Source organism: Alexandromys fortis, unplaced genomic scaffold (genome assembly GCF_014885135.2).
Source record: "Alexandromys fortis isolate MF-2015 unplaced genomic scaffold, M_Fortis_MF-2015_v1.1 scaffold_238, whole genome shotgun sequence".
NCBI classification, from domain to species: Eukaryota; Metazoa; Chordata; class Mammalia; order Rodentia; family Cricetidae; genus Alexandromys; species Alexandromys fortis.
Genome location: NW_026068126.1, coordinates 1,793,309 through 1,816,069, shown reverse-complemented (window position 1 = coordinate 1,816,069; position 22,761 = coordinate 1,793,309). Strand labels below are relative to the sequence as shown.

Genomic DNA, 22,761 nt, shown 5'->3' with positions numbered 1-22,761 from the left:
CTAGGACAGACTAGGGCCAGCTTGGCATCAGCTGTCATGCAGCCTTCATCACCTCTTTGCTTTCCCAAGGCCAAACCCCTTGTCCTTAAAGAGTTTATCTGAGATCAGCTGCCCTACACAGGCTCATGAATCAGAAATAGCAGCCTACTCTGACAACTCTTTGGTCTCTTATAAATTTCCAGGGAGCCTCTCTGGTCCTGGGGACACCTGCAGCAGCTGACTTGGCAGGGTGGGTTGGGGGTTAGGTTGTGGAAGCTTACACCTTGGCTGGCCCCAGAGTCCTTAACTCCTCCTCAACCAGATCTTTTGGAAAAGTCTCGGGCAATTCGTCAGGCCAGGGATGAGAGAACATTCCATATCTTTTACTATCTGATCGCTGGAGCCAAGGAAAAGATGAGAAGTAAGTGTTTACCCCTGTGGTGGATTCAGGGTCCTTTGGTGTATTCAGTTATCCTCACCAACTCTATAAAGTGGAAGATAGTTAAGCTATCAGTCACACATTAGACCATTAACTGTTGAGGTCCAGTTACAATCTGTGACTTTAAAGGAAGTAGATGACAATGACTTTGATGCCCATTTAGAAAACTTGCCAGGTGCCTGGTAGGGTGACACATTCCTTTAATCCCAACACTCAAGAGGCAGAGGCCAGGAGATTTTTATGGGTTTGAAGCCAGCCCAGTCTACATAATGAGACCCTGCCTTTAAAAAAACAACAAAACAAAACTTTCAATTATATTTAGTTGTTGTCTTTGGTTTGGTTTGGTTTTGAGATCAGTTCTTACTTTGTAGTCTAGGTGATCTAGAAATTGCTAAATTAACTAAATTCCAATTTAGTCTTGAATTTGTAATCCTTCTGCCTCAATTTCTCAAGTTCTGAGTTTATAGGCATGGACCCCAAACCCTAGCATTTTATTTTGAGTTTAGAAGGAATTTGAAGGATCAGTGAATTCAGGGCTTTTTCTGTTTTGAGACAGGGTCTTATGTGGCCCAGGCTAGCCTCAAACTCACTGCATAGCCAAGGTTAACCTTGAACTGATCTCCCTGGTCTACCCCACAAGTGTTGTGATTACCTGCACACAAAACCTCCTCCACTCCCTCCTTCCTCATCCTTTCTTTTGACTCTGGGGATGGAGCCCCAGGCTTTACACATTCCAGGCAAGTTCTGTAAGTCAAGCTTCACCCCAGCTAAACAGACTTTTTCTGTTTCTTTAAAAGGCCGAATAGCATATGCATTCTGTTAAACTCTGCCATTGCGCAGAGACAGCCACAGCAATGCATAAACCAGCAGAATAAATGTTTCAATAAAAACTTTATATTTACAAGAACAGGAAACATACTTTAATTTGCCAACTTCCATTGTAAATTAATTTTTAGGAAAGAAAGAAAAAGATGCCAAGTTCAATTTATGTTGCCCATATGCTCATTGGAGCATGGTCAAATTCCCAGTGACCACCCACTTAAAGAAAACTAAGTCTCTCCCCACTCCTGTCCCTACCAAAAGTCATCAACTGTGAAGAGCTACACTTCAGAATTCCTGTCACAGGTTCCTAAGGGCTTCCTGTCTAGACTGTTTCTTTTCTTTTTGGGGGGGTGGAGTAGGGTAGTTGTCACAGAAGCCTCAGAGTTGAGGAATCAAATTCTTAAAGAAACATCAAAAGTATAGCCAGAAAAGGGACATGTTGTGAATACACGTGGCTAGTGGAATCCACATTCTATGATTGGGATTAGGATTAGGTTAGAGAACTGACGGCAACAACAGAAACTTGTTTTCCATCACGTTTTCCCCTTAGTTACGTTCGTTAAGATTAGCAAAAGGACTGGGGTGTGACACATGTCTGTCCTTTCAGCACGGGAAGGTGGGAGCAGAATAGCTAGTACAGCATGGAACCTGAAAGAGGGAGGGAGGGAGGAGAGATGAAGGAAAGAGAAAAAGAAGGAAAGGAAGCTAGGAGGAGGGAAAAGAAAATGAGAGGAGAAAGGAAAGGAAATTGTGAAAGGGTTTCAGCCACGATGGAAATTTGCACAGCCCTATAATAGGGGATGTCGTCCTCATTCCCTTGTTTGTGAAGCTTGGCCTTCTGAAGCACCAGCAAATGGTGGGGGCCCTTGGCGGGCAGCTTGCCCAAGTTGTTTACCCTTCCTCCCTCTGGTTCCCTGCTGCACTTTGCTCCGTGCCCTGCCACAGGCTTTCCCACAGCTGAGGCTGGGGCAGCTGCGCCAGGGGCAGCTGGGCCAGGGAACAGGGGACAGTCTATGGCCAATTGCATTTCTGTTTGTTTGTTTGTTTGTTATGCTTTCTTTGAGTCGGGATCTTACTAAGTATCCCAGGCTAGGCTGAAGCTTATAGCAACACCCTGCTTTGGACTCTGAAGTACTGAGATTATAGGCATGCATACCACACCCAGCCGATTTGTATTCTTGATGGCAGAGCTGGGGAGAAGGAAAGTTTAAGAGGTTGAAATGTCTATGAATCTCTCCAAACCATGGATAATGGTGTTGACTAAGACCCAAGTCCTTGTGACCAGTCCCGTTTTTCTCTGAACCCAGAAACTTGAGTTACCTTTGGCCTTGAGTACATTCAACTTTGGGCTCATCAAGTGACTTCAAGGTGACCTGACCCATAAATGACTTCGGCTTAAAAAGAGAGCATCTCCCTGATTTTACTCCAAGTGTCTTTAATTGTCTTGGCAAGCAACAAACATGTTGGAAGAGTAACAATGAGAAAAGAAAGAGGAAGGAAGGAAGGAAGGGAGGAAGGAAGGAAGGAAGGAAGGAAGGAAGGAAGGAAGGAAGGAAGGAAGAATGAGAGAGAAAGAGAGAAGCTAAAAATGGGCAGGATGAAAACCAAGCGGCAACAAAGGAAATAGAGCAGCTGAGTGTAACTGGGGTCAGAGAGATGGTGCACTGGGTAAAGCATTTGTATATGCATCAAGACCTGAGTTCCAGATCTGTTGAACCCATGTAAAGGTTGGGAGTGTTTGGCAGTTACCTGTAATCCCAGCACTCACAGGGTGGAGACAGGATCCCCAGACTAGTTAGTCTAGCTGAATTTGTGAGCTCTAGGCTCAATAAGAGACCTTGCCTCAAACAATAAGGTGTGGGGGAGGGGTGAGAAAGACTTGATGTCAAAATTAGGCCTCTACATGCACTCTACAAGCACACACACTTCCATACACATGAGGACACATGTATGCACTGTAAACATGGAGAGAGAGACAGAGAGAGAGAGAAAGAAGCCTTTCTTTTCTTTGGCACTGTTGCTAACTTCCTTCCTAGGGAATACACAGCAATATCCATCCCTTCTCCTAACCTCGCAGATATAGACGCATGATTCCACCAAAGTTCACACTGGAGAAACAATGATTTCTCTAGGCTTTTTTACCTCCTTAAGGAAGGAAAGGAGTCACAGATAGGGGTGTGGGTGCTCCAGGCCACCCCTGGAAAGCCTTTACCAGCAAGGTAACAGCTCCTCTCCCTTAGTCTTCCCTGGCCTATGTACTATAGTATGGTTCAGAGGATGCTCACTCCTAACAGTCTTAGACCAGCCTTGAACTTGAGATTCCCTGTCTTGACCTTCAGAATACTGGGCCCGTAGGCTTGTACAGACAGGCATGTACCAGCAAGCCTGGTGGGCACAAACAAGTTTTTTTTTTAATGTAACAATATAAACAAGGGATTGTAAAATAGGTTCACTAAAGGACAAGATAATAATCATCCTAAGCTTTGAGGGCCATAGTGCTTTTGTTAATAGCTGCTTATTATTACAGTTGGGAGAGTTCACAAGGAAATTGAGGCAAACCTGCTTTAATAAAACTTTATTTGCAAAGGCAACCAGTGGGCCAGATTTGTTAACCTCTGATAAAAGGCTTGTCTACTGATTCAATTAGAAATAATTGAAAAAAACATGAGGAAGGGCGAGAGCTAAACCTTTATCTAACCAGAGCAGGAATTCAGCATATAAGACCTAATTTTGATGTCCTGAAATAGCTTGTTATACACAGGGAAGTACATAATATACTATTTAGGATATATAGATCAGGCTGATTTTAGCTGTCTGGTACCCGGCACAGTAATATAACCTATACAATCATATAAAACCAGGCCTCCTTAGCCTTATTCCCCAGGGAAAGGTGAGTGCGCTATCTGCCCATTCAGCAGCCCCATGATGCAGGACAATCAGACGTAATAAGGAGTCAAGTCAAAGCAGGAACTCAGTTTATTACTGTGAGCATCAGCTTATATAGGTTAAGTGACATCGGGTGATGTGGGGGTACCTCCAGCCAATGAGAGATGACCAAGCCCTCCCTTTGGCTAGAGGGGTGTCTACCTAGATTTTGCTGTCTCATCCCCACTTGGTAGCTTTGAGACTATCCTTCAAACTCGAGCCAGGCTTTTCTCTGTCCCTACAGGCCTCGAGGTACAGGCCCTGAGATAATTTTGGCCCAACAAACCAGCACCAGCTGGTGAGGACTGTACATGAAGACATATAAGAAGGGTTTTAACTGCCCAAACTTTGAGAGAGCAAGAAAAATGGTGATGGGCCAGACTGTTCTTGGGTCCCTGTGTCATGTCTCCTCGTTCACTCCACTCTCTTCCTCTCTTTGAGGTGACCTGCTTTTGGAGAGCTTCAACAGCTATACGTTTTTATCCAATGGCTTCGTGCCCATTCCAGCTGCTCAGGATGACGAGATGTTCCAGGAGACGCTGGAGGCCATGTCCATCATGGGCTTCAATGAAGAGGAACAGCTAGGTGAGTTTCATGCCGTGGCCTAGGAGACTGGATTTGTATCTGTGGTGCTGAGGGATTTCCCTACTGGCCCTCATCTGGTCAGGGTAGATGGCTACTCTCTTGAATTCCCTACCTCCTGAAAGGAGGGAGAATGGGAGGGAAAGGAAACAAAGAGAAGCAAAGTGAATCCTGCCACACATGGCTTAGACAAGTGACTGAAGTAAAGCTTCTTATGTTGCAGTTGACCCACATTGACTTCATCAAAAGTGACTCACTGTGTTAGTTACTTCTGCTTCAATGCTGACACCCGAGGAGACAACTTAAGATGGGGGATTTATCTTGGCTCATGATCTCAGAGGGTATCCACCCATCACAGAGGGGAGGCATGGTAGAACTGTTCAGACCATGGCAGTGGGATTGGGTGGCAGAGCTCCTTAAATCACAGCAGGTAGGAAGCAGGATGGGAAGAAAGTGTCCTACCAGCCTACTTCCACAGTCTAGGTCCTGCCTCTTGGCTTTCAGAATAGTACCATTAGCTAGGCTCCAAGAGCTGGGAAGATAGCCATACTAACTCCATACCGGAAAACTCAGCCATGCTGGTCGCAGGTTCCATAGACTCTAGGGACTCATCAGTTTCTCTAAAAGCTGGTTTCAGGTCCTTCATTTTTCAACACTGTGGTCCCTATATAGGCTATAATTTTCTTGACAACAATGCAGTTGTATTCCAGCTTTTACAGCCTTTAGGTTTGTGGTCAAGGTGTAGAGGGACTCTGTCATAGCCCCAAACAGTGCCATCTCACTACCTTGGGTGGGTGGGCCTAAGTGAGTGTGTATGTTCCCTGACTGCCTATGAAGTTAGGGTCGTGGGATAGAAAGGTAAAGGTGCTAAGAGCAAGTTCTTAGGGCTGAACATAGACATACTAGCCCTGAATAAGGTATGATGGGAAGGAGGTAATGAAGATACAGGCTCTTCCTGGGATTTCAGCTCTGTTGATAGACTGATATTGCCCAATATCATTCCACAATTGGCCGTGAAGTCCATATGGCCCCTGCTGGCTTCAGTGCTGTAACTCCAGAATGACTTTCCCTTCAGGTTTGAATGGGCTCTAGGGTTCAGAGTTCCCCAGGGCAGGACTGTGATAAATTGGCCTCCCTTCCTGCATGCTTTGGGCTCCTAGACTATCCAGTTGCTACAGTAAGGCCCACAGGATGAGTTGATGCCTTTAGGATAACCTGCAGTGGAGAAAAAGAGGGTCCATTGATGTGGGAGTGTCATATCAATCTTGATTTCATTGGCTGAGCAATAAAGAAACTGCTGGCCCTGGTAGGTTATAAGATAGGTGGGCGGAATAAACAGGATAGGATGCTGGGCGGAAGAGGAAGTGAGGTCAGACTCTGCGCTGCTTCCAGAGGGACCGGACAGCCACCATGCTCTGCTCTCCCAGGCAGCTGCAACCCACGATGGACTTAGGCTAGAATCTTCCCGGTAAGCGCACCTTGGGGTGCTTACACTCATTATTAGAAATGGGCTAGTCCAGGTGCGAGAATTAGCCTGTAAGGGCTAGAGTTCATGGGCCAAGCAGTTCTTAAATGAATACAGTTTGTGTGTTGTTATTTCGGGCATGAGCTAGCCAAGCGGCTGGGGTGTTGGGGACGCAGCCCCGCCGCCGCTCTTATTTCAACAGTCCATGGACAGAGTTGGCAGATCAGTAGTGTCTGTAGCTCTTGACAATGGCCTCTCATCAGCATCCAAGGCCATGAACTCCCTACATGATGCATCTTCTTGGGAACAAGGGTCCTAGCTCATAATCCAGTTTTAAGAAGACACAAAGCTAATCCCAGCACTTGGGAGACAGAGGCAGCCAGATCTCTGTGAGTTCGAGGACAGCCTGGTCTACATCCAGGACAGGTTCCAAGCTACAGAGAAACCCTGTCTCAAAAAAACAAACAAACAAACAAACAAAAAACCAAAGACACAAAGAGAGACTGAGAAAACACACTGAGTAGGTTCCAGTTGTATGCTTCTTATTTTCCCCCTAAGACACCAATATGTTCAGTGCATTTTATTTCAATTAGTGAAAAAAAAATCAGGGATGGACTAAAATGGTGATTGTTAAAAGTTATTATTGTCTGTCCTGTAAATGAAGACAGATGGAGCCATTTAAATTGTGTTCTGTAAAAACACTGACCTCTGTATAAATACTCACAAGAGATTAAGAGAAGCTAATAGGGAACAAAACAAGACTTTTAACTCTTTGAGACAAGGTCTCAAATAGCCCAGGCTAGCCCAGAATTCCCTTGAACATCTGTACTTCCTGCCTCTCCCTCCTGAGTGCCAGGATGACAGGTGTGTGCCATCACATCTGCTTTATATGGTGCTGGGGGATCAAACCCAGGGCTTCCTGCAAGCTAGGCAAGCTCACTACTAATGGCCATGTCCCCTGCAGTCTGTGGGATGGAGCCTAAGTCTTGCATGTGTCAGACAAACATGATGTCTGGGTTTTTAGGTACATTATTTAATTTCATAAGCACCCATGGGGTAGCTGTGATTAGCTTGTTTGTAGATGGGGAAACTGAGGCAGAGAAGAAAAAGTGAATTGCCAAGAAGGCATAGTGAATTGCTGCTAGGGTTCACACTTAGGACCCTACCTTTGCCTACAGGAGTAGAGGTTTGGGTCCTTAAATTTCTTGAATAATTCATATGAGGGACCAGGTGAAAAGACAAGCTAAGTGAACTTTAATTCTAACTACATGTTCCAGCAAGGCATGGTGACATGTACCTATAATCTCAGTACTTGGGAGGCTGAGTCAGGAGGGTCATTATGACTTTGAAGACAGCCTGGGCTACATAGTGAGCTCAAGCAGACAGGACTATAGACTGAGACCCTGTTTCAGAGTCAAAATCAAACAAGCAAACCAGGCAGGCATAGAGGGCACACCTTTAATCCCAGCACTAGAGAGACAGAGCCAGGAGACTCTCTGTGAGTTCTAGGCCAGTCAGGACTGCACAATAAGATCCTGTTTATAAAAAGCAAAACCAAGCAAACAAACCAATCAAGCAAGCAAGGCAGTAAGTAGCATGAGATGTCATAAAGTCTAAAACAGTGCTGAACTACTATGCTCGGACTGTATTAGGCTCTGTGCTATTGAACCCTGTGACAATCAACCCTATAGGACAGATGCTTTTGCCACTCTTTAGTTGGCAAAACACAGGCCCAGAGAGACTGATATCTCACTTTAGGTCACACAACGGCTGAGAGCAGGGACAGATGTGAGCCCTTAATTTGGTTCTAGCATCACTGTGCACATCCTTCCAGGGATTATAAAGAATTGTGATCTGACTTCAGCCATTTGCACTGATGCCACTCTGCATCCCATCTGCACTAATGCTGCCTGAATATTTTAATGTGCGGGATAGAACGTGACAGCCATATTTTTTTTTTTTTTTTGATTTTTCAAGACAGGGTTTCTCTGTAGTTTTTGGTTCCTGTCCTGGAACTAGCTCTTGTAGACCAGGCTGGCCTTGAACTCACAGAGATCCACCTGCCTCTGCCTTCCTAGTGCTGGGATTAAAAGCGTGCGCCACCACCGCCTGGCTTTTTTTACTTTTTTTTTTTTAATATTTATTTATTTATTTTTTTTTTTTTTTATTTATTTATTGTGTATACAGTGTTCAGCCTCCTTGTATGTCTACACGCCAGAAGAGGGCACCAGACCCCATTACAGATGGTTGTGAGCTACCATGTGGTTGCTGGGAATTGAACTCAGGACCTTTGGAAGAGCAGGCGATGCTCTTAACCTCTGAGCCATCTCTCCAGCCCCCGTGACAGCCATATTTGTTGCGATCTTTGTCACAAGCAACAGTCTATCAAAACACCAATTTTGTGCCTGGATTATATTGGTTTTAATAAATTAGAATGACTACCTAGCAAGAAAGAAGATATCTTTATAACATTATTTAGTTTAATTTTTTTAAACAGTACCTTGCAAAGTTGTCCATGCAGTCCTGGAACTTACAATGTTCCTGCTTCCGCCTCCCAGTGCCAGGGTTTTAGGGGTGTACCACACACCCAGTGAAAAGCTAAAACAAAAATCATTTTAACCACTTATTTGCTGGGGTGGGCCATGCCATAACGCGTGTATAGAGGTCTGCGGACAACAGGCCATCAGGCTTGAGCTTCTGAGTCATCTGTATGATCCTAAACTTGCTTTTTAAAATTGGCTCCCAATGTGGGTAGATTTCATGTTTAAATTTTGGTTTCTACCATACTAGGAAAAATCAGTCCTGATAACTCTGGGCACCTTTCCCTTGGTAAAAAGATGATTGATAGAGTATCTATTGCTACTGTAAGTAGAGTTCTTGTCCCCATGAGTCCTTCTGGCTCGTCAGTCTATCACAATCACTGTGACAGAAGATTTTCAAGGAAGGGAGGCTTGACTCCCCCTTCATTTCAGGAGACACTTAGCAAGGTCTAGAGACCTTTTTTTTTTTTTTTTTTGGCTGCCTTAGCTCTAGAGGAGAGTATTACTGCAATCTACTGGTAAGTGATGGGCTGCTGCTAACTATCCCATGGATGCACCGGACTACCTTCTGCCCAAGAATTTCTGCCCTGAGTTCAGCAAGGCTGACCTGGAGTTAGATGGCTCGCCCTCACTCTGCAGGTCAATACTGGTTTAGACTGGTACTTTTGAGAACCATGAAGCCAGCATGTCCTAGTTTGAAAAGTTCTTTTTGTGGGTGTCGGTATAAAAGAGAACACCCTTAGCAATGCCCTGCCCATAGCAACTTTGCAGTGGGGAGAAGTGGGTGTGTGGGTGAGTTGGTGGTTAGCAACTGTATCTTCATCCTCCTGAAGAGGTCTGGTTCTTATGGTGTGAGAACAACTGCTGTGAAGGAGCTAAAACCCATGGTTTAGCCTAGGGATTGAAGAAAGTTAGGATTTTTAGGTTTTGTTCTTGGGACATGGTAACTTCTTGGTAACTGATTGCACAGTTCAGTTAGGACCTCTGTTGGCACTGATCAGTGACACACCCTGCACTCACCCAGTCATTCTTTTCCCACACATCTCCATCCATCCTTCACCTGTCTAGTCATCTACATTCCATCCATGCATGCATCCTTCCTCCACCAATCCATTCATTCATGATAGTCAGTGAACACATTTGGTCCATGGATGGAGCTTGCAAAAGTCCCATCAGCATAGAGAAACCCCATGTGATATAAGGTTTTCAGCAACTCGCTGGCAATACTCAGCTCCCAAATTCAGGCATCTTCCCCTGCAAGCCAATAACTCAGAACTTGGTCTACAGAGGGATAACACTGGTTGACTCTGGGTGTTCAGTGATGATCAGATTGCCAACCTTCAGAATATTTTGGGTTGTTACTGTCTGATCCACTGTTCTCTCCCTTCTTCAGCTATGTTGAAGGTGGTATCCTCTGTCCTTCAGCTGGGAAACATCGTCTTCAAGAAGGAACGAAACACAGACCAGGCATCTATGCCTGACAATACAGGTACTTATTACTTGACCCAGTGATAATAGTTTTAGGGATGGGAGGGCAGGTCCCACTCAGGCCTTGGTGGTATAAATGTCCTCTTACCTATGACTGCACATGGCAGTCAGATGTCATCTAAAAGAGACAACACAGGGAGGGAGTTTGAGAAAGGCAACCTACATGTGACTTTTATTATAACACACTGTTATAATTATATCATTCAGTGTTATTGTCACTGTTACTTTATAAGTACTAGTATATATATTTTTTTTTTGACAAGGCCTCACTGTAGCCCATGCTGGCCTGGAATTCCCAGTTCTCCAGCCTCAGCCTCCAAGTGCTGGAATGGCAGGTGTACACACCATGCTGACTACCTGACTTACTACTAACTGCTGTTATTAGCTCATTTTGGTGTTTTCTGTGTAAGTTAAACTTTATTAGAGGTGTGTCTGCATAGGAAGGTACTAGCATGCCCAGAGCCGGCACCATCTGCTGTCTCAGGTCTAGAGCATGTGCCCCATGGCTGTGGGGGCTTTTTGCTGTCACTGGCTCTTCCTTCAAGTGTTTCATAGCTGGCAGACCACAGAGCACAAAGTCAGAAGTTCAGTGTTTCAGGCCAGACAGGTCCTCATGGTCATCTCTTCTGAACCCTCCAATGGTTTGTTTATTGAATAAGCATTTCCTAAGCAGTTACACTCTGCCTGGCAGAAAAAGTTAACTCAGCCCTTCTTATGGTACACAGTCTTGCTGAGGAGACAGGCCTCATGTTCCCTGCAAATGAGGAATGGCAGATAAAATACAGGTGGCACACATAATAACCAGGCTAGCTTAGTATGAAACAGCAAATTTTAATGAAGGGATAGCTTACAACACCAGGGATCCTGCGATGAGCAGGAAATACAAAAAAAGGACCAGCGGGGCTCACGCCTGCCAGAACATTAGCCCGAGGCGAACACGCTCCCCATTGGGCTGGGCTTTCCCCTACAAACACTTTCCATCACCAGAATGTTCCTTGGAGTTGCAGAGATGGCTGAGAGGTTAAGAGCACTTGCTGCTCTTCCAGAGGATCCCAATGTGATTCTCAGCACCTGAGTCTGCTATCTCACAACTGCCTGTAGCTCTAGGGTACCCATCACCCTTTTCAGTACTCACATACATATACATAAATAAAAACAAAACCTTTAAAAAGAGGTTCTACTACAAAGTTTTGTTTATTTGGAAATCATAGTTAACTCAGAACCCTGGTTCCCCTTCTCTGGTTTTCTCCACTGATTCTGGCAACCTTTTTGAAAATACTCAACATTTTGTGCTTTTGAGAAGATCCCTGACTCTCACCACTTTTGGTGGTAGCTGAGCATAAGGCCACTGTGTATTGTATTGCTTTCCACCCTACTGGACATGTATTGTGGAGTACTCTCCAAATGTAGCACATGAACAGGATCCAGTTCCCCAGAAGGGTTCACTGAAAAAGACTTGAGCAGAGAGCTTATGAAGCAGTAGAAGAATCCTAAGCTTATGACTCTCTGCTGGGCATGTGTACACACACATGGGTACACACACACCCCATGGGATAGACAAGGCTTTATGTATAGGAAGCAGCTGAGTATATGATTCTGTGTGGTTTTGAAAGTAAGTTTTTAAATGCAAAAATATACGCAGTAATATGACAAGCCACAAGCTTATGACCAGAATAGACATTTATAAATACATTACAGTTTCCTTTTTCTTCCTTTTGCAGTTGTTTTTATTTGCTTGGCTTTTATTTTTTGAGTCAGGGTTGCACATAGCCCATGCAAGGCTCAAACTCACTGTGTGGACAGAGATGCTCCTGTCTCCATCTCCCAAGAGTTGGGATGGCAGATGTGCACCTCCATATAGGTGGTGACTAGCATTTCTTTTTCTTTAAAGGGAAATACAGTGTAGATGACAGTGGCCTCTCCCTCTGGTCCCAGTGGCACCTACCTATTCTCTTTGGTGGCTTAGCTAAGATGCTTCTTTCCTCACACAGCTGCTCAGAAAGTTTGCCACCTTGTGGGAATTAATGTGACAGATTTCACCAGAGCCATCCTGACCCCTCGTATCAAAGTTGGACGGGATGTGGTACAGAAAGCTCAAACCAAAGAACAGGTAATGATGCTGTTTATGCTGCAGACATCCAGCTGTTTACCCATCCAGGCACCTGTCATTCCATATCATGTCATCTACTCATCCACCCACTAGCCATCCATTTATCTACCAACATGTTCATCTATCCACCCAATCACCAGCTATCTGTTCATCCATCACCCACCCACCCATCCACACATTAGCTCAACCATCCATCATCCACTCACCTGCCCACCCACCCTCCTTTACATCCATTTATTTTACCCATTAACCCTTCTACCAGTCCACTCATCCACCAGCCAATCATCTCCCATTCCTCTATTCCTCTACCTATCCATCTGTTCCTCTATCCATCCATTCACCCCTACATCTTTCATTTATCCAATACTAAAATATTTTCAGTCATATGCCAACTTTGAGGATACTGTGGACTGAGAGCTGAGTCCCTCACACGCCAGTGATTCTTAGAGACCTGACCTGTGGAAATATTTTCAAGCAGGGCTAGTAGTCTCTAATTGGTCCTGGGTGGGGACAGGCTACACAGGCTTTCTCATGGGCGGTATTTCATTATTTATCCAGCCATTCCTTAAGTCTAATCATTCTTTCTGCCACTTTCCTGTTGGCAATACATGTGTTTTCTTCACTGTCCTGCAGGCTGACTTTGCCATTGAGGCCTTAGCCAAGGCCACCTATGAACGCCTTTTCCGGTGGATCCTCAGCCGTGTGAACAAAGCTTTGGATAAGACCCATCGGCAGGGGGCTTCCTTCCTGGGCATTCTGGATATTGCTGGGTTTGAGATCTTTGAGGTATATCAATGGTCTTGGTCCTCTGGGATGGGCTTTGAAACACTTATTTTGTAGAAAGGTATACAGATAGGCACTATAGGTAGCAAACTATCTGGTTAAGATTATACTTGAGTGTGTGTAAGAGACATACATCCACTATTTATGTATTGGTTTGTATAAATTAGCTGGCAGTCAAGCAGGATCTACCTGCTCTGCTTCCTACGTCATTGGCTTCCCCTCCAATAGCTCTCCTCTCATGGTGCCAAGATAGCGTCAGAGATCTAGATTGCCACTTAGTAATCTTAAAAAAAAAAAAAAAAGAGGATCTCATTTCTAAGAGCTTCAACCCAAATCTTGACGTAGAAGTCACAATGGTTCCTGCTCACTTGAGTTGAGTCAGTGGGTTAACTCCCAGCCAATCACCGAGCTCAAGTTCTTCCTATATTTCATATAGTATATGCAGAGTGCCTGGGTCCCACTCTCATGAGTTGGAGGGAATTTCTCAGAGAAAAAGAAGCTCTAGAGGGTGACAGATCTATCAAAGAGCTCTACTGTGGGATCATCCTGTCTTTGAGCCTCAGTTTCCCTGTTTGTAAATTGGTGAGGAGAACATGCCTTATATAGTTAGTTCATCTCATATTGATCATATGAGATAAGTGCTCTGTGATAGGGGTGTAGACCACTTTTGCCAGGCATCCTGGGCTTTACACAGTCCTATTTGAGTCTTGTACCTCTCTGGGTGCCAGGTGGCAGGAAAAGCTCTTCAGGAAGCCAGGTCCAGGCCACTGGGCTTCCTGCAACATGAACTGCCCTATGATCTCACCCAGCTCAGCTGCCCTCCCTCTCTGTGTACGTGTAGGTAAACTCCTTCGAGCAGCTGTGCATCAACTACACCAATGAGAAACTGCAGCAGCTGTTCAACCACACCATGTTCATCCTGGAGCAGGAAGAGTACCAACGAGAGGGCATCGAGTGGAACTTCATTGACTTTGGCCTGGACCTGCAGCCCTGTATTGAGCTGATTGAGCGACCGGTGAGGGGCTGGCGTTGTGCATGTTGGCCCATTTATTTGTACACACCTAGTCAGAGCTTGTTTCCATGTGTGATGTCTCTGGCGAGTCCTGAAAGGCTGTCAATGGAGTTTGGGGAACTAGGCTATGCTGTCTATGTTTACAATCAAAGTTGCTTTGTTTTATGCTACCCCTCCCCTGTTTTGAGCCAACTCACTTGGAACTTCGTATGTAGACCAGGCTAGCCTCAAACCTAAGAGTCTTCCTGCCTCAGCACCGTGAGTCATGAGATTAGTCACACTGATCTTCAACAAAATAATTATTTTAGCAATTCTGCAGTTGCAGCTCAGGACCTTGCCCATGCTAGGCGAGTACTCTATTGCTTTAAAATTTAAAGATATTTTTATTAGCATATATAAGTTTTTTTGAGACAAGGTCTTACTGTAGCCCCAGTTGACCTCAAACTCACTCTGTCGTTGAGGATGAGCTTGAACCTGTGATCTTCTGCCTCTAACTCCCAGGTTCTGGAATTTCAAGCATGCACCACCACATCTGGTCGAATTATAACAATTCTTCTGTCTCAAGCTTCCTGTGCTAGGATTAGAGCATACACCACCAGAATGCAGTTCCCTCAGTCTTTCTCTTCCTCTCTTTGGCTCATTCATTCCCAAAGAGTCTGTGATTTGTTTACTACTGTATCCCAAACTCTAGAGTCATAGCAGGCAAGCAGTTACTGCAGGCTGGGCCTCTTCTTTAAGGATTGGTGTTATAACTATGAACAAGATAGGTATAGACCCTCACCTCCTGGAAGAGCCAGTGGTGAAACCAAACCAACACTTCACCAAGGCACTATGGAAGACAATCAGGAAATAGTTCTGTGAGCTGGAATCATCAACGTGAAGACAGTTCTCCCAGGGTGAATGGTACAGACCAACACCTTCATTTAGACCTTCTCAGACAGGAAAAACTTTGCTGAAAGGGATCCTGGGTAAATTTATAAGGAAGTAAAGCAACAGATTCTTTTGAGATTCTTGTGTAATCTTAACTGGGTGTAGTGGCTCACACCTAATCCCAGCACTCAAGAGGCTAAGGCAGGAAGAATGCTGGAGGTTTGAGTCTAGTGTTTGTAGGTGGAGACTGTTTATTTGTTTCCCAGCCAACCAGACCCAAAATAATCACACAGAAACTGTATTAATTAAAACACTGCTTGGCCTGTTAGCTTATGCATATTTCTAGGTAGCTCTTACATCTTAAATTAGCCCATCTCTATTAATCTGTGCATCACCATGAGGTTATGGCCTACCGGCAAAGTTTGGCCAGCAGTGGCAGATGTCTTTCTCCTTCTATGGCTACGTGGCTTTTCTTTGCCTTTACCTACTCTCTCTCTACATCCCTGTTTGGATTTTCCCCTGGCTTTACTCTGTTAAAACAGCTTCTTTATTAATCAATAGCAATAAAACATTTTCATAGCCTACAGAGGGGAATCCCACATCAAGTGTTGACTGATTATAGCAGCCTGGGTTATAGTGTCTCAAACTGTCTGAGAACCTAGGATGCTGTGTCTCAAACTAAACCAAACCAATATAGCTGGAAATATAGCTCAGTGATGGGGTCCTGCCTAGCAGGCTTTAGCCTGAGTTCTATCCCCACTCAAAGTGGGAGAGGGGAATGCCATCTTTGTGTGTTTGTATATTGCCCAGCATAAGCAGCAGCAAGCATTGTGTCCTGGTAGTTCTCATGGGGTGGAGGAAAGAGGACATGGATTGACCTTTGACAAGCAAAACAAAGTAGCAGTGTCTCTCCTCTGTGTGACCTCTCTCTTTTTGGAGAGGGAAATAATTTTTTGAGATAGTGTCCAATGTAGTTCAAGTTCAAGCCTGGCCTTGAACTTGTTTTCACACTTTTGCCAGGATTCTAGTCCTGTGCCACCATACCTGGTTGTGTTTGTGGCATCTGAATGGTTGTCCCTTCCCAGTGAGCCTGGTAGTGACCCTGCCTGGTGATGTCCCAGCCTGGTGGTGATCCTACTCTCCTGTGTTCCAGAACAACCCTCCAGGTGTGCTGGCCTTACTGGATGAAGAGTGCTGGTTCCCCAAAGCCACGGACAAGTCTTTTGTGGAGAAGCTGTGCTCAGAGCAGGGCAACCACCCCAAATTTCAGAAGCCCAAGCAGTTAAAGGACAAAACTGAATTCTCCATCATCCACTATGCTGGGAAGGTACTGGTCAAGGTTCTTGAGGGGTGCTCTGTCCTGAGGGTGGGCATTTACACAAAGATGCTTTGACAAAGGCTGTACCCTCCAGAGACGTATTGCAAGTCAGTTCCCAGCTAGAGGCTCATTGTCTAAGCCTCAGTCAGTAGTGAGAGTGAGCATCTCTGAGGTATGTCAACTGTCCTAACCAGGATAGTCTTCCCTGGGAAGACTTCAAATACTGCTTGCTCCATGGCAAACCCCATAGGCAAGGCCCTTGAAGTGAGGGACCAGTGGATCTTCTCTAATTCACAAGAACCCCTGGCATCACCATTGTGTTCCATCTGTGGAAGTCTTTACCATTGTTGTCAATATTGTCACCATCACCACCACCATCATCTTGGATATTAGTGTGTCCTGAATAGCATATAAAAGCCACCGCTGGCCTCTGCTGGCACTGTACACACACAGCACACAGGGTCACACAGGCAAAACATCCATACTTATAAATAAGTATTTAAAGAAAGAAAAGAGAAGCCATAGCTTGTTCTGGTTTATAAAATTGTTTTGTCACCCTTCTAGTATCCCTCGTTGCATCATGGGAACAGGCACTGCCCCATTCATACAAACTAGGCTGCTGGCCAAGATTGGAACACAGCCAGGCCCATTTGTTTCCATAAGATCTCTGGTTTCTTTGATGTTACAAGGGCAGAGTTGAGCATTGTGGCAGACTGTATAGCCCACCAAGCTAGAAATATTTGTACTGTGGCCTCTTTGCCTCCTACTTTATACTTTCAGTAAAGCTTATGCTCCTTTAAGCATCTGCTGGTAGCACTTTGCCCAGGTTCCTATGTGGTTGTTTTTCAGTCTTGTCACCATATCACCATAGAAACCACATCCCATTACAATGCACCAGAGCTGTGCTGTCGGTCCATACTGTGCTGTAGTCACAGGCGTTAAATTTGGACATTAAGCAAGTCAGGGATTTTCAAAAGCCTTCAGTGTCCTTTTCCATATATCCATGTATAAAGACCTCTAAGCTAGCAGCCTAGGGCTGTCAGTCAGTGCTGGAGCACTGGCCTACATGAAGGTTACTCTCAAATCTTGAATCATTTGGAAGAGAATCTCAACTGAGGAATTACCTAGGTCAAGTTGGCCTGTGGGCATGTTGGGCTGGGGATAATTGTGTTGATTGTTAATTAAGGTGCAAAGACCTGCCCTGCATGTGGGTGGCACCACCTCATGAGCAACAGGAGAAAGGTAGGTGCAGAAACAGGCAGCATAGGCACATTTGCTTCTCTGTGCCCTTCTCAGTGGATGTGGTACTTTGAGTCCCGGGCCTGACTGTTCCTGGTGATGGACTATAGCTTGGAATTGTAAGCCAATAAACTTTTCCTTCCCTGGGCTGCTTTGGTCAGTGTGTTTTATCTCAGCAACAGAAAACAGACTAGGGCACCTACCCTGATTGACTTCCTAGGTTCAATCCCCTGTGCTATGATGAAGTCCAGTAGAACCAACCCTATTCCTCAGACTGTGGGAAAGACGTCCCTGGCTGACTTTAAGACTGAGGAGTCCTGTCCAGTTGCCCTGGAATAGGAGAAACACGAGGTGTCTAGGACAACTTTTGTCACCATTATCTTCCTTGGTCATTTTCGGGGCTTAGTGTGAGACTGTGGCAAAAGGCAGCTCCTCTGTGGACAGAACAGCAAGAGTTTCTTCTGGCACTGATTTGCCACTGGTGAATGCCCTACTATGTGTAGGGTCCCTGAAGATTCTGACCTATTTGTCTCTTCCTTGATGTCAGTGGAGACCCATCATGGCAACCTAAAAAATACTATTTCCCATTTAAGGTCTAGAGATGTGAAAAGAACATGGAGGATTTGGGCCTTGTGGTGGGTTTCAGAGACAGGCAGCCTGATGCCAGCGTGGCTTTTGGCAGGTGGACTATAATGCAGCTGCCTGGCTGACCAAGAACATGGACCCGCTAAATGACAACGTGACCTCACTCCTCAATGCCTCCTCTGACAAGTTTGTTGCTGACCTGTGGAAGGATGGTAAGTTCTTCCTGCCCTGGAGGCCGCTTTGATCTGGTTGAACACCCCAGACCTACTGCCCTAGTTCCTACATGTGCCACAAACTGGGAGGCCTCGTGTGGGGCCTGGAAGAGAAGCAGACTGTCACATGCTAATGCTACCACACTGAAACAGCCTTGTCTGTACAGCACACACTTCCCCCTGTAAAGGAAGTAAGAATCTATCCTAAGCCAAGTATGAGTGGCTGTGGCTGGAAATCACAGGCTCAGGATACCCCAAATGGCTGGCCTCAATGTGGAAATGGTTTCATGAGGTTTTAATGTTCTAGAATAATCAAGGTAATCTTTAAAGGACTCTTGTGGGGACCTGATGACATGCTTAGCTTTGGGGTCAGTGGAAACTGGTGGTCTGTTAAGACAGCCCCAACCTGTCTGTGATAGATAAATATTAGGTCATGCATGGATGTAGACAATAAATGGCCAGTTAGGGGCTAAAGATGGCCCAAGATGATTAAACCCTGCATCTCTAACATTTCAGGTCTCCATAATTACCAATCTGTTAGCCCTTTAGAATCTTTTTTTTTACATTTAATTTATTTATTTATTTATTTATTAAAGATTTCTGTCTCTTCCCCACCGCCGCCTCCCCTTTCCCTCCCCGTCCCCCAAACAAGTCCCCCTCCCTCGTCAGCCCAAAGAGCAATCAGGGTTCCCTGCCCTGTGGGAAGTCCAAGGACCACCCACCTCCATCCAGGTCTAGTAAGGTGAGCATCCACGAAACTGCCTAGGCTCCCACGAAACCAATAGGTACAGTAGGATCAAAAACCCATTGCCATTGTTCTTGAGGTCTCAGTAGTCCTCATTGTCCACTATGTTCAGCGAGACCGGTTTTAACCCGGGCTTTTTCAGACCCAGGCCAGCTGGCCTTGGTGAGTTCCCGATAGAACATCCCCCTTGTCTCAGTGTATGGGTGCACCCCTCGCGGTCCTGAGTTCCTTGCTTGTGCTCTCTCTCCTTCTGCTCCTGATTTGGACCTTGAGATTTCAGTCCGGTGCTCCAATGTGGGTCTCTGTCTCTGTCTCCTTTCATCGCCTGATGAAGGTTAATATTCAGGAGGATGCCTATATGATTTTCTTTGGGTTCTCCTTCTTATTTAGCTTCTCTAAGAACCCGAATTATAGGCTCAATGTCCTTTATTTATGGCTAGAAACCAAATATGAGTGAGTACATCCCATGTTCCTCTTTTTGGGTCTGGCTTACCTCACTCAGGATAGTGTTTTCTATTTCCATCCATTTGCCTGCAAACTTCAAGAAGTCCTTGTTTTTTACTGCTGAGTAGTACTCTAATATGTATATATTCCATACTTTCTTCATCCATTCTTCAATTGAAGGGCATCTAGGTTGTTTCCAGGTTCTGGCTATTACAAACAATGCTGCTATAAACATAGTAGAGCATATACTTTTGTTGTGTGATAAGGCCTCTCTTGGGTATATTCCCAAGAGTGGTATTGCTGGGTCCATGGGTAGGTTGATCCCAAATTTCCTGAGAAACCTCCACACTGCTTTCCAGAGTGGTTGCACAAGTTTGCATTCCCACCAGCAATGGATGAGTGTACCCCTTTCTCCACAACCTCTCCAGCAAAGGCTATCATTGGTGTTTTTGATTTTCGCCATTCTGACAGGTGTAAGATGGTATCTTAAAGTTGTCTTGATTTGCATTTCCCTGATCGCTAAGGAAGTTGAGCATGACCTTAAGTGTCTTTTGGCCATTTGAACTTCTTCTGTTGAGAGATCTCTGTTCAGCTCAGTGCCCCATTTTATAATAGCCCTTTAGAATCTTTAACACAGATCTGCCCTTCTTTCCCTCGAAAATTCAGTTCACGATCTTCTTAAATGAGGGACACTGAGCTCCTCCATCTCATTCCTGGATTCACCAAGAAGGTCCTGTGTCAGGGTCCAGGAAGAGGGTTAACTAGACATGATGAAGTCAGAAGGACTTTACATCTTGTCTATGAACTGTGACTTTGGATGTACTGCCTAACTATTAAGCTTGGATGTCCTCATTTGTAAACTGGGTCTCTACCACGTCTTGCTTACTTTAGGAGTTGCATGAGGTTGGCTCTCTTTGCTGGTATGCAGCCTTGCACCAGGGTCTCCCTATTAAATCCCAGGCTGCTGCTGGAGCTTGGACATATAGGAGGCTCTGGCTCCATCCAGTGCTACATCAACTGGCCATGATGGTGGCACCTGCTGTACCAGTGGGCACTTCTTATTCCATTCTAAAGAAGAAACGGGAAGCTATGGCTATGTGGCAGAGCACCTGCCCAAAGCAAAGCTCCTCTGTGGTGATAATATTGCCCACTGGTGTCTTGGCTGTTGAGCACTTACATCTGCTCAGTCCTCCTCAGAGCACTTATCACTTATACCAAGGATTTTCTCATTGGACACGTATGCATTCGTTTCCACAGTGATGATAGTCATTGCTTGGTTCTGTATCTGCTGAAAGATCAGCTTCTTAGACAGACACTCCCTATCACCCTGTCTCGGGAAGTCACTCCTTCTCTCCCTCTTGTTCCCCCATCCTCTTCTCCTCTCCCTTTTTCTCTCTTCTCACTCCTTTTCCTCTCCCCCTCCCTTTATCCTTAACTTTTCTAAGCATACCTGCCCACCTGCTACATTGCATTGTCTGCCTCCTCCTGTCAGAGATGGGTAACCTATGAGCTGAAGTGGACAGGGCCTTTGTTGTGTGCTTACGCCATCCATAGTCAGTTCTCAGCAAATTCCCTAGGGTTCGGTAAGTACTGAAGGTTACTATGGAGGTCAGGGCTTTCTAGGCCTTGTGGTCATATTCCATCTTTAGGAATTAGATGCTGGGGGGCTGGAGAGATGGCTCAGTGGTTAAGAGCATCGCCTGCTCTTCCAAAGGTCCTGAGTTCAATTCCCAGCAACCACCTGGTGGCTCACAACCATCTGTACTGAGGTCTGGTGCCCTCTTCTGGCCTGCAGACATACACACAGACAGAATATTGTATACATAATAAATAAATAAATGAATTAGATGCTGCTATTGCTGCCATTGCAGAGAAGGGAACTGAAGCACAGCATGGTCCAGGGCCAGGCTACCTAGTGAGTTAGCACCAAGAACGAAACTGACTCCTTCGGTCTCTGTGATCTTTGAGAGGACACTGGTTCATCTACCACTCGGGTGCTCTCAAGGATGCCCAAATTGACACTACTTCGAGGCCCTTACCTCAGCTAGAGGTGGAAACACCTGACCATCACAGAGAAAAATGGGAACGGTACCCCCAGATAGGGTCTAGGAACACCTCCCCGACCACCATCTTCACAGTCTCGTCGTCTGGTTTGTGACAAGAGTGTAGGACCCCTGAAGGGGCCCAGAGGCTGATGTCATCCTTCATGTACCCCACAGTGGACCGCATTGTGGGCCTGGACCAGATGGCCAAGATGACTGAGAGCTCACTGCCTAGTGCGTCCAAGACTAAGAAAGGCATGTTCCGCACTGTGGGCCAGCTCTACAAAGAACAGCTAGGGAAGCTGATGACTACGTTGCACAACACCACGCCTAACTTTGTGCGCTGCATCATCCCCAATCACGAGAAGAGGGTGAGGTACCCCCCAGCCTGGAGCTCCTGCCCACGAGGTAGTGTTGGAGGACTGCAGAGAGGCACCTGGAAGGCAACAAGGCAGACTAACGAGGTGGAGGGGCAGAAAAAGAGGTCTGACCTTGGTCCCTGTCCTGAGCAGCCTCAAGGACAGTGGACAGTTTGTCTGGATGTGGGGCCTACTCCCCATACCTAAAAGCAACAGAAATCAAGGAAGGAAGGAAGGAAGGAAGGGACTCTTTCCAGAGACTGGTCATCTAGGTAGTGGCATGGGGTGTGAGGCCACCAACCCTTCCATTCTTCTAGTAAACGCTTGCCTAGCTGCTATTTGTGACTGACACTTAGGATGCAGTGCTGGAGAAATCACTGGGTACACATTTGCTTGTCACAAGTGGAAGGGGATTGCTATAGCATCCAGTAGAGAGAGGCGAGGAAGGCTGCTGGACATCTCATTATGTGCCCCATTTCTCCCCAAAATATCAGGAGACCAGGGTAACACACAGGCTAGAATCACAATGGTAAATTAGGAAAACAACAAAAAACTGGAGTATCTACCTCTGCAAGAACTTTAAGAATGGATAGATGGGTTGGGGAGATGGCTCAATGGGTAAAGGCTCTTGATGTCAATCAAGGCTAATAACCTGAGTTCCATCCCTGGGACCCACATAGTAGAAGGGAAAAACTGACTGCTACAGGATTTCCTCTGACCTCCGCATATGCACTGTGGCACACTTGTGCCCACACCAATCCCACATACACACATATACAAAATAAATAAATAAATAAATAAA

The 22,761-nt window shown here is 45.5% G+C and overlaps 1 protein-coding gene across 1 annotated transcript in view; it reads left to right on the top strand.

The window, feature by feature from the left end:
• Positions 1 to 22,761, top strand: part of Myh11 (myosin heavy chain 11) — a 97,235-nt gene that overhangs the window by 45,837 nt on the left and 28,637 nt on the right. The window contains exons 9-17 of the mRNA XM_050125826.1: positions 302 to 400; positions 4,607 to 4,750; positions 10,146 to 10,241; positions 12,232 to 12,350; positions 12,984 to 13,136; positions 13,975 to 14,148; positions 16,169 to 16,342; positions 18,255 to 18,369; positions 21,778 to 22,161. Of these exons, the coding sequence (XP_049981783.1) occupies positions 302 to 400; positions 4,607 to 4,750; positions 10,146 to 10,241; positions 12,232 to 12,350; positions 12,984 to 13,136; positions 13,975 to 14,148; positions 16,169 to 16,342; positions 18,255 to 18,369; positions 21,778 to 22,161 (1,458 nt within the window). The remainder of the gene's footprint in view (positions 1 to 301; positions 401 to 4,606; positions 4,751 to 10,145; positions 10,242 to 12,231; positions 12,351 to 12,983; positions 13,137 to 13,974; positions 14,149 to 16,168; positions 16,343 to 18,254; positions 18,370 to 21,777; positions 22,162 to 22,761) is intronic.